This window comes from Pseudorca crassidens, chromosome 4 (assembly GCF_039906515.1).
Source record: "Pseudorca crassidens isolate mPseCra1 chromosome 4, mPseCra1.hap1, whole genome shotgun sequence".
Taxonomy (NCBI): Eukaryota; Metazoa; Chordata; class Mammalia; order Artiodactyla; family Delphinidae; genus Pseudorca; species Pseudorca crassidens.
In genome coordinates, this window is record NC_090299.1 from 51,600,020 (window position 1) to 51,612,302 (window position 12,283).

Genomic DNA, 12,283 nt, shown 5'->3' on the forward strand with positions numbered 1-12,283 from the left:
AATGAGTGGGTAAGGCAAGTATTTAGTAAAAACCAGACTATTTAGACCAGTATTTTTTTAGGTCCAGTGTCAACTGGGGTACGTATGTGGAACCATTCACTTCATTCAGTCTCTGACTCCATTGCTCCTGGACATAGATGCATTCTAGAATATTTCAAAGTTACCAATTGGCAAAAATTATTTAAGTTTAATCCTGTGCATTTGTCTGTGTATATGTGTGTGTATAAGCATCTGTACATCCACATATATATATTGATAGCAGTTACTCATCACAGTCTCTGTTGGGCATAAATGGATGAAATAAAAATTGTAGTTATGAATAGATGGTTAAACTAATATCAAAGAACGGAAGGTTTTTATCCTTTTTGAACTGATGAAAACCTCTCTTCTTTCCACAGATCTTAAATCTTACTCAGGCGTTGAGAGACAGGAGGAGTCCTGTCCAGCTAGTACAGATGCCTTGTGTGATTGTGGAGCGCAGTCAAGGTGGAGGTCAGGGTCGGATCGTCCACCTCAGCAATTCATTCACCCAGACTGTCCACTGCAGGAAGCCTTTTTTTTCCTCCTGGTAGCAGATGTGAGAGAAAGAAACTGTTTGGCATTATTGTGTTGTTACAACATTACCGCCCTGTAAACCTGCTGGTAAGAGCTCCAGTTGCCAAAACCTCAAATAATATAAGTTTCTAAAAGGTTTTCTTTGAATGTAATTGAAGTTTACAGTTTTCTGTCCAAATACTAAATTTCTATTTCAGGGAAGAAGTGATATATCTCCTATGTCGTATTTTTGTAGAAAAATTGTATTTTATGTTGTTGATGTTAGTTTCAGAGGTCATTTCATAGTTTACACATTCTGGAATGACTATAATTACTCTAGAATTCCAAACAGAAAAATAAGGTGTTTGTTGACTTTGAATACAATAACTTTTTATATACTTTTTTAATATTGAGAAGAATGGTCATGTTAACTCTTCTTACATTATAAAAGGCCTTTGAGGATGAAACTGCTCTTATGAGCTTTAATAGAGTAGTTAATAGAAAATAGTTAAGAATAAAACAATGTTGCCTTAATTTAAAAAGCTGCTACTTTAGAACTTGAATAAATGCTCCTAAAGTGACCATTATTAGGGACCAGAAAATTATATTTCAAGTTACCAATGACCATTTTCTTTTTTGTACTTCAGAATATTTTGGGTCAATTATTTTGTTATAGTGAGGGAAAAAAAATCTAACGCTATCTCCCCCTTTAAAAAAATGGAAACACTCAACTGAGACTTGAGGGGAATAATATGAAATTAAGATAGATCCCCAGTATTTTGAAATTCCAGAATAGCATTAAAAATTCCCATCTGTTTCTTGCATGGGATCAATACTTAATCATTTAGTACCTCAGAGTACTGATCTCGTTCAATTTAGTACTTCAATTAGTATTAAACTTCACTGAAAGGTAAACCATAACTCAAACCGTATATTGGGTTGCATTTTCAGGTCCTAGAACATAACCTCTTAAAAATAATAGTAGTGTTGTAGGGTACTTGAAATTACTGATGTTATTATAATTACAGTCAACTTTAGAATACTAGTCCCAGTTAAAGGGGACCGTAACAGAGATAACCATTAAGTCATTTTTATTTGATTTTGAATATCAGTATTTCTGACATCCTGGGAATTTGTAGTACTTTTAACTTACCAAGTGATTGAAATTGAGATGAGCCCGATATGAAGATTTGATCCCAAAGAAGCAGGAGCTTCATTCTCTTCTTAGGCTCCAAACAAATAACATCACCACTCAGACTAAACTGGGCAGTTTGTGGTCTTGGCCTTTTGTCGTTAAGCTTTCTGTCCTGTAATTTTTCAAATTGTTTTTATATAAAAAGTATTTCCTGAAGATTGAATTAGGATGGAAGTCAGATCTGCCATTCTCCCTTTCTTCACATCTTTCTCTTGGTCTTCGTGGATGTGATGAGTGAGGATACTGCTGTCCTAGTGGAAGTCCATTGGAAACCTGTGTTCTCCTACCTCCCCTGACCCTCCATGATCTTAATGTTGAGATAATGGAAAATTGACTGGAAATTCAAAGCTCAAGCTAATATCTTTAGATAAATACCAGTCATTAAAATGTGCCTTTTGAAGATGTGTTCTTAATGAAATAAGTTGTTATGATGTGGTTACTGCTTTCATAAAACAGGGTTTTCAGTATTTTGAGAATTTCTATATTAATTTAAAAAATGGAAACTTAGTAAGTTGCTACTGTTTTGTACCCTAAAATTAAAATAGTGTGGAAATATTTTTAAATGGTCTGACCAGGCCAGAAAAATAGAGTTGAAATATTTAAGATATGCTTAGAAGTCAGAGTACATTGGTTTTATTTTATAAATTTTCATGCACTTCATTTTTATTTAAATATTGTGTTAATATTTTCAGTGAGTATATTTATAGTGTCAAACATGGTAGACGAAAGGTAATAAAAATCACTGTCTTAAGACTAGATTTCTCCTGAAGTATATATACTGAATATTTAGAATGTTTGTAAATACATTTATGTTTATAAATGATGACAAACCACCATTTTCTTACTGCATATATTAGTAGTACAGTTTAATACTTTATCATTCCAAAAGATATATTTAACTGGAATCTTTATAATTAGAGACATTTTCATTTTTATTTGAATATAAGCTGCCTTACTCTCCCCCAAATTTGTCAGCAGTTAGTTGAAGACTATGGAAACATGTTTTTTGCAATCTTGAAAACGATTTGATTCACACATTTTTTTTAATTGAAGTTTTGTACTAATGGAATTAAAACCTTATTAAAAACAGTGGTGACCAGTCCTTTGATCAGATTACATCTTAAATCCTTTTACAGATATATGAAGAGACAGGCAGCATCTTATGTTTTATAGTCTGCCTTCTTTCCCAAAGTTGCTTGGGCAGCTGTACAGATCTCTGTACAGCAGAGATCTTCAGTGTGGCTCTGTTTCCAGGCCTCTCTTATGGTGAGTATGGAGCCATGTAACCGAGTTCTGGCCAGTAAGATGTGGTGATGAGGGATATATGTGGCTTCCAGACCTGGCAGTAAAACTCACTGCGGCACAACCAGTGATCACCGTTGACCACTCTCTTGTCTTCCCATTTGGCTGTAAACAAAGAATTTGCAAAGTGGAAGCAGCCAGGGCATGTGAGTCACTGCTTGGAAACCTACCAGGAGAGCGTGCTGACTGCATTGGACTGTGACATGAGCAAGAAATAGTGCTTGTGTTTAGTCACTAAAATTTTGCATTTATATGTTAAAACTTACCATAGTCTGTCCTATCCTGGGCGTTAACAGTGTAAATAGAAAAAAAAATCATTTTAAAATAAAAAACCAATTATAGAAGGCTGAATGGCAGCAGCAGTGAGTATTTAATCTCAAATCCCCATAGAACAACTAGGATAGCAAAAGAAAAATCACAGTGACACCATCTTCACTAAAATTAGATGATAGAATATCCCTATGGATCCCAGAAATGAGCAGTTTGGGCTAAATCCATCAATAGCAAAAGGATCACATGGGAACAACAGCTTTGGAGGAGTGAACGGAGGGAAAGTGAGGGAGGCCTGTGATGGTACAAAGAGCCCAGAATCTGCTGACATGTCGTCAGCCCCAAAAGGAGGCGCCCCCAGTCATCGTGGCAGATCCTCAACTGGTGCATCCAAAACCACAATCAAAATTGGGAGAGGGCTGTCCAGCATTCAGCCAGAAGCTGTAATGGGAGCCTGCAGGAAGGTATGAGGGTGCCAGGGCAACCTGGTCTTCAGGGTTCCCGGAAGTAGCTGGTGAGAGCACATAGACCTGCCCTGAGAGAAGCTACTGGATATAGGATAGACATTGACGAGGGAAGGACCCTGGGGATAAAGGAGACAAGGTTCTGATACAGATAGAAGAGGGGACCAGATGAGACAATTCAGAAAGTACTAAGAAGGTTCATAAAAAACCATGTCATCTGGGAATTCCCTGGCAGTCCAGTGGTTAGAACTCAGCACCTGCACTGCTGGGCCCAGGTTCCATCCCTGGTCCACGAACTAAGATACTGCAGGCCAAGCGGCACGGTCGAATAAATAAGTAAGACTAAAATATCAGCTATTACAAAAAGAATAATAAAAATAAAAGTTATCTTAAAAAAAAAATGTTATCTAATACTCTGTAGTAACTACAGAAGAGAGAACCCTAGAACTACAAAACCAGGAAACTCCAGGCCTACCTCACCACCTACCCAGGAATCTTCTGAAAATATAGGAGGAAAGTATGACAAAGTCCATCTCACTTAAACATGACCACATCATACAATATGCTTTAAGAAAACAGGATAACAGCGTGTATCACATACCCACAGGAAATGAAGATATCCTAGAAACTTCTACAAAGCAGAAGAAAACAGTAATATTTGTTAAAATGCTGAAGAAATTCAAGAAATGATAGAACCTGAGAAGGAACAATATAACATCAAAATCAGGAAAGCTCAAAAATTAGATGGACAAGCAACAGGAGGAAATAAAATGAGAGCTGACAGAGCTCAGAGGAAATATTGGAGTTAACAGTATGTTTCAGAAATAAACTAGAAGGAACCCAAGGGCAAATAGACAACATCCACAGGAACTCTACAGCAAACATCATACTTAGTGCTGGAAAATCTAAAGCTTTCTATATTTGTTTTCTGTTGCTGCTGTAATAAATTACCACAAACGTTAGTGTTTTAAACAACACAAATTCATTATCTGACAGTTCTGCAGGTTAGAAGCCTGATACAGGTGTCACTGGACTAAAATCAGTGTGTCAGCAGGGCTGTGTTTCTTTCTGGAGGCTCTAGGGGGGAATCTGTTCCCTTGTCCTTTCTAGTATCGAGGAGCCTCACACATCCCTTGGCTTGTAGCCCTCTCCCTCCATCTCCAAAGCCAGCAACAGCGGGCTGAATACTTTTCTCATCACATCATTCTGACATTGACCCTTCTGCCTCTTTCTTGCACTTTTAAGGACACTTGTTATTACACTGGGCCCACCCGGGTAATCTAGAATAATCTCCCTATGTTAAGGCCTGCTTATATGTAACCTTAATTCCATCTTCAACTTTAATTCCCCTTTGCCATTTAATATATTCAAAAATTCTGGAAATTAGGACATGGACATCTTTGGGGGCCAGTATTCTGCCTCTGCACTTTCTCTCTGAGATCAGTAATGTGACAAGGGGGCCTGCTTTCACAATTCATATTCAGTATCGTACTGGAGAGCATAACCAGTGCAGTAAAGGCAGGGAAGAGGTGAAAGGAATGAGGTTCAGAAAGAAAGAAAGAAAATTGTCATTATTTATAGATGACGTAATTATGCATGTAGAAAATTAACAAGAATCTACCAATAGCTATTAGAATTGATAAGTGAATTTTGCAAGGTTTATATACCAGCAACATTAGTTAGAAAAAGAAAATTTTAAAACATACCATTTATAGCAGCAGCGAAACACATCAGATTTCTAGGGATAAGTCCAACCAAAGATGTGTAAGCTCTCTATACCAACTATAAAAAGAGTATTGAGAATAATTCAAGATTTAAATAAATGGAGGGCATTACCATGCTTATGTATCAATAATGTTAGGATGTTGATGCTCCCAAGTTTGTCTATAGTTTCAACACGATCAAATCCCATCAGGATTTTTTAAAAAATTGACAAGAGGGTCCATCTGCCGATGCAGGGGACACGGGTTCGTGCCCCGGTCTGGAAAGATCCCACATGCCACGGAGTGGCTGGGCCCGTGAGCCATGGCCGCTGAGCCTGTGCGTCCGGAGCCTGTGGCCCGCAACGGGAGAGGCCACAACAGTGAGAGGCCCGCGTACTGCAAAAAAAAAAAAAAAAAATTGACAAGCTAATTCTAAAATGTATATGGAAATGTTCTGGCCAACCTATGAGACAAGAGCAAAAGTTGGAGGACTTATACGCTACCTGGTCTCAGAACTTATAAAGCTACAGCAATCAAAACAGTGGTAATTGGGGTAAAGATAGACATAAGATCAAGGACACAGAAAAGAGAATCCAGAAATAAACCCTACATACATGGTAAACTGATTTTCAACAAAGGTGCCAAGGCATTTCAATAGAAAGGGAAGTCTTTTCAACAAGTGATACTGTAATACACACACACACACACAGTGAACTTTTACTTTCACCCCATACAGAGACCTAAGTATGAGAGCTAAAACTTATAGAAGAAAACAGGAGAAAATCTTAGTGACCTTGTTTTTACGGAGATTTCTTAGAGCACAAATGGCACAAACCATTAAAGGAAAAAATTGATAAATTGGTCTTCATCAAAACTAAAAACTTTTGCTCTTCAAAAGACACTTCAGAAAATAAAATTTCTAGTCACAAACTGGGAGAAAATATTTGACAAATATATCTGATAAAGAATTCCAGAATATATAAAGAGATTGCACAACTCAAGAATAAGAAGTAAAATAACCCATTTAAGAAATGAACATAGGAGCAGGACAGGAATAAAGATGCAGACGTAGAGAATGGACTTGAAGACATGGGGAGGGGAAAAGGTAAGCTTGGACGAAGTGAGAGAGAGAGAGAGAGAGAGAGAGAGAGACATGGACATATATACACTAACAAATGTAAAATAGATAGCTAATGGGAAGCAGCCGCATAGCACAGGGAGGTCAGCTCAGTGCTTTGTGTCCACCTAGAGGGGTGGGATAGGGAGGGTGGGAGGGAGACACAAAAGGGAGGAGATATGGGGATGTATGTATAGCCGATTCACTTTGTTATAAAGCAGCAACTAACACAACACTCTAATTATACTCCAATAAAGATGTTAAAAAAAAAAAGAAATGAACAAAATATTTTACGGACACTTCACAAAATAAGATAAATGAATGGCCAATAAGCACATCAAAGGATGCTCAACATTACCACTAGGGAAATGCAAATAAAACCCACAATGAGTAGAGTTAAACTTACACCTATCGCACACCCAGCCATTCCTTTTTCTTTTACCCACCCAAGAGAAATGAAAGCAAACGGCTACATAGAAATATTCACAGCAACCTTTTTTGTAATACCCTAAATTGGGCACAACCCAAGTTCACCAACAAGTGCATGGATAAGCAAAAAATACATCCATACAATGAAAAGGAAAAGACTATGTGCTAAGCTTCCCTGGTGGTGCAAGTGGTTGAGAGTCCACCTGCCGATGCAGAGGATACGGGTTCGTGCCCCGGTCTGGGAAGATCCCACATGCCGCGGAGCGGCTGGGCCCGTGAGCCATGGCCGCTGAGCCTGTGCGTCCGGAGCCTGTGCTCCGCAACGGGAGAGGCCACAACAGTGAGAGGCCCGCGTACTGCAAAAAAAAAAAAAAAAAAAAAAGTCTGTGTGCTGATAAACCCAACAACATGGATGAATCTCAAAACGATTATGCTGACTGAAAGAAGCCAAACACAAAGAGAATGTACCATGTGGCTCCTTTTATATAAAATTTTCTAAAATAAAAACTAATCCATTGTTAAAACAGTCCAGTGATTGCTTGGGGACTGAGGTGGATTATTGGGGAGGGGGTGGTTAACTAGGGTGGCATTGTAAACACTGCTTTGCATGGGGGTCTGAGGAAATTTCAAGGGATGATGGAAATACTTTGTGTCTTGAGTGTGGTTCTGATTGCACAGGTGAGTACATTTATCAAAGATCATCAAATTGCACAGCTCATTGTATGTAAAGTATTCTTCATGAAACAATAAGCAATGAATTACCACTTCAAACCTAGCAGATTCGGGCAAAAGTAAAAGCCTGACAGTTGGTAGAATCATTTTTGAGAGCAGTCTCTAGTAAAATTGAAGATGCAAGTACCTGGTAGTGTGTGCATTCAAGGAAACACATACAAGATTGGCCAATGCTATAGTGTTTATAGTACTGAAAAATTGAAAGCAACCTGAATATTAGCAGGAAATGGATAAATTGTGGTATACCCATACAATAGAAGACCACAGAGCACTAAAAATCAACTGTAGCCACCTGTATTGAAATGTACACATAAACTTGAAAACAATGTTGAAGGAAAACAACACTAAGTTGCAGAAGTATTTACACATTTATGTAAATACAAAACAGTACTACGGTACTTTTTTATAGTTGCTTTTTGACATATGCATACATGTAAGTATATTAAAAAGTGGACAGGAATGTCCTTCTCCAGCTTCAGAATAGGAGGTAAGGAGGTTATAGAAGCAGATTTAAAGGTTACCAAGTACACTTTAAGTATAAAATTTTATCTCTTTAAAAAGTATCTGAAGCAAATATGACCAGATGGCCACATTTGTTAAAATCTGGGTGGTAGGTGAGTTGTTATATGTTATTCTCTGTTATTTTCCGTATGCTTCAATTATTTCATTTTTTAAAATAAGCTTTTATACGGGAGCACATTTATGTGAATACTTTGTCACCTTTCTTAATTTGCTATGGCTGTCACGAAAAAATATCACAGAGTGGCTTTAAACAATGGAAATATATTTTGTCACAGTTCTGAAGGCTGGGAGTCCAAGATCAAGATGCCAGCAGGGTTTTCTGGTGAGGACTTTTTCCTGGCTTACAAATCGCTGCCTTATTGTGTCCTCACATGGCCTTTTCTTATTGCACTCACATCCTGAGGACACGGTTCTATTGAATTAGGGCCCACCTCATTTAACTGTAATTACCTCTTTAAAGGCTGTATCTCCAAATATAGTCACATGGGGGCTAGAGCTTCAGCATATGAATTGGGGGGAGGGGACACAATGCAGTCCATAGCACTACCCAAACTAAAAAACTATTAGGCACCTCCATCTGCATTAGGCTCTCTGATTGCGGCCAGGCTCAGCCTCAACCTTGGCCACTGCTGCAGTCCCAGCCACCTCCTTAGTCATATCCTCAGTGGAACACTGAAATAATAAGAACACCCATCTGTAAATATTTTCTGAAGTGAAGTCTGAGAGGCTTTCTTCTTAATACTATGTAGGACTTTTCAGCCTGGATTTGTAATAATTATTTTTACAACTGAAATAAACGTCATGCTTACTGCCTCGCTCCTGGTTCTGTTCTGCATAGTTGTGAACCAGAACAGCTCCGTTTCTCAATCATGGCAGATACATGAATTTGCTTTAGCTTTTCTCATTTGCTAAAATCCCAACACCTGTATGGACAACAGTTTGTATGATAGAAGTCACTCACTGAATTCAACAAACATTTATGGGTACTCACTGTATGCCAGGTTCTCCAAAAGGCAGTAGGAAGACAGAAATCAGTAAAATACAGTTTCAGCTCTTGGATTCACTCTTCAGATACCGCTCAAAGGCAGAAGGAAAACCGGAAAATGGTGGTAGGTCTCAAATGAAGTATTTTTGAGGGAATAATGTCTTAATCTTTGATCGTGTGTGCACATCTCTACCTTTGCCTCTTAGACTGTAAATTCTTTGCCTACAGGGGAGGGAAATGAAATGCTTTGTAAACAAAATGCTTCACTGGCTTTGACCTGAGCTGTCAACATTTTTCTTATTTATTAATAGAAGCATATTTTCAATGTCTAGGCTTGTGGAGAGCGTGGCTTTCATTCAACATCTCAATATATTTAATCCATTCTTTGGAGGTAAGGGAGTAGATAGTCCCCAAAGATGGCTGTCATCACTTCCTTCCCTCTTTGCAAGCATGTACTTTTCCACCCATGAGGAAGTAGAATCTACCTCTCCCCCATTTCTATCTGGGCTGGGCTTGCAACTTGCTTTAATCATCAGAATGTAACAAAAGTGCAACTATGCCAGTTTGGGCTTAGTCTTTAAGAAGTCTGGCAGCCTCCACTCTCCCTGGGAAATCAGCTGCCATGTAAGAAGTCAAATGGGACTTCCCTGGCGGTCCAGTGGTTAAGACTCCATGCTTCCACTGCAAGGGGCATGGGTTTGATCCCTGGCCAGGGAGCTAAGATCCCGCACACCATGTGGCACGGCCAATAAAAAAAAAAAGTCCAACTACCCAGAGTCCGCCATGCTGTGAGGAAACCCAAGCTAGTCAGGTAGAAAGACTACAATGAAAGAGAGGAGAATAAGACCATTCTACTTACCATAACATCATCTCTCCTAAATTAACAAAAAATTCCTGTTATCTGTTATACAGATCGTATTCATATATCTTTAATTATTCACCAAATATATATTTTATAGCTAGGTTTCTTTGAATCGAGATCCAATCAAGTTGTATACATTGCATCTGTTGTTCTAGCTTTTAATCTAAAACAGTTCCTTCACTTTCCCCATGACATTAACTTTTGGGATATTCCCCATACTGGATCTGTCTCATTGTTTCCTCTTAGTGTTCAACTTGATTCTGTATCCCCTGTATTTCCTATAAATTGGAAATCAGATCCAAAAGCTTGAATAGGTTCAGGTTAAACATTTTTGGCAAGACTATTTCACAAATGATTCTGTGTACTTCATATTGCATTTAGATCAGGAGTTAGAAAAGAGAGATTTAATTTTTATCAACGAATTCATCATGTTAGGAGAGGAAATCCCAAAAAAGCCAGAGAGCTGTGGCAGCAGGAATTCTTTTAACAAATCAGAACATATTCTTGTGTATGGAGTGTGGTTAGATTTCCTCCTACCCCCATTTCTTTGAAAACTTAATTCTTGTCCCATCTTTTTTTGTCAATGAGTTTTTCTTATTTAGCTCTCTTTTTTGATGATGATAATGATGATGATGATGAGTTGGTTTCCATCAAGCAAGTCTACTAATCTGTCGTAATATCAAAAAAATATTGTCATGAATGGTAGTAATTAAGCATAAAATCTGAGGAACAAAATACATAACTTGGAACAAAGTCGTGTATGACTTCTGAGAGCTTTTATTCATCGCCGTGAGCTATCTTGCTTTTACTCAGTGTTTCTCATCTGAAGATCCCTAAATGTTAAGTGGGCCCATGGATTGAACTGTGAAAGTATATAACGAAAATACATTTATCTAACAAAGTGCATTATTAATCAGCATCATCTTATTCAGTAAATTTTAACCTGCTTCAGATTCCATGTAAAGAGTTCTCTGAGAAAACAAATCCTTAAGCTTTGAAGTTTTTATTCTAAAGCCAAATAATACAATAGGTTTAACTTTTGTCTTTTTGAAATACTGCAAACTTACTTATGTTCTAATATTGCGTATCTTCAATAAGTAGAAGATAGGCCACGATTCCCTTTTGGCTGAGTCTGAGATTGGAATAGACCTGTATTTAAGTCCTGGCTCTGCTCATGAGCTCCATGCCCCTGGGCAGATCTTACAGTCTCCCAGATCAGCTTTCTCTCCACCTGTAAAATACATGAGCTAATGCTAACTTCAAAGTTTTGTAACAAAGATGACATATAATGTCATTTCACGTATTTTGTGAAAAGTGTGGTACAAATTCTGTTATGGATTCAGTTTTTACCGGAGCAGCTGTCTGTGTGTGTTAGTGGTACTTTTGGATTTGGGGTTTTAGATGATGAAATAAAGCATACATCTGTGTTTATGGGTTTGGATTATTGCATAAAGTTTTAGATTGAATATCATCTTTCCTGGAGCATGGTGACAGATTTGGAACCAAAGCCTATTTTAAAGTTTTCTGTTGTGTGACACCCGGGGTTGATCTGGGGTTGAGAGGAAAAGGCACCTGAGGTCACTGGGTAATAGTGAGAGATTTGTCTGAACCTGACTCCCTGAGAAACTAAGCGACATTTCAAAAAGGTATTTGTGCAGAATCCTGACATCTGGATCCAGCTGGTGAAATGCTAATCTGGCAGCCGGTGGCTGGTACCTCTGCAGGTCGCCTTGTGGGTTTTTTAAGACCTGAAAATGGAAAGCATGTGATATCAAAAAGAAGCAGCTAATCTACTCTGTATGCAAAGAGATGTGTTTATTTTTCCTTTGACTCCAGGAACACTGGCTGCTCCTTACCTCTGGTTACACAATTCCCACCTGACTGTTAAGACTTCTGAAACTATTGAAGCTTTCAGAAACAGTAGAAAAATCAGGTAGCCTTGCCTTTCCCAGGAGTCAGAAAGTTGTGTAAACATTTAGGGCTGATCCCCCGGCTGCTGGAACTGGTTTAACCAGGTTCAGCGATGCTTGTGCCCAAACGCCTGTCAGGGTGAAATAAGACTGCCTTTAATCTCAGTGTGGCTTTGGGAACAATCTGGAAAACTACTCTACCCTTCAAGTGTTTGTTTTAAATTGCAGCACTTACAGGTAACTGTATTTCAACCAAGG

At 38.3% G+C, this 12,283-nt stretch overlaps 1 protein-coding gene across 7 annotated transcripts in view; it reads left to right on the top strand.

Moving 5' to 3' along the window:
* PI4K2B (phosphatidylinositol 4-kinase type 2 beta) overlaps positions 1–3,382 on the top strand; it is a 33,251-nt gene extending 29,869 nt beyond the window's left edge. For 3 of the 7 annotated variants that reach the window (XM_067735657.1, XM_067735658.1, XM_067735661.1), the window contains one exon: positions 399–2,818. In XM_067735657.1, the coding sequence (XP_067591758.1) occupies positions 399–572 (174 nt within the window). In that variant the 3' untranslated portion in view covers positions 573–2,818. Of the gene's footprint in view, positions 1–398; positions 2,819–2,865 lie in introns of those variants that run through there. The other 4 variants (XR_010942951.1, XM_067735660.1, XR_010942950.1 and 1 more) reach the window with 2 other exon arrangements.
* Positions 3,383–12,283: the final 8,901 nt, after the last annotated feature.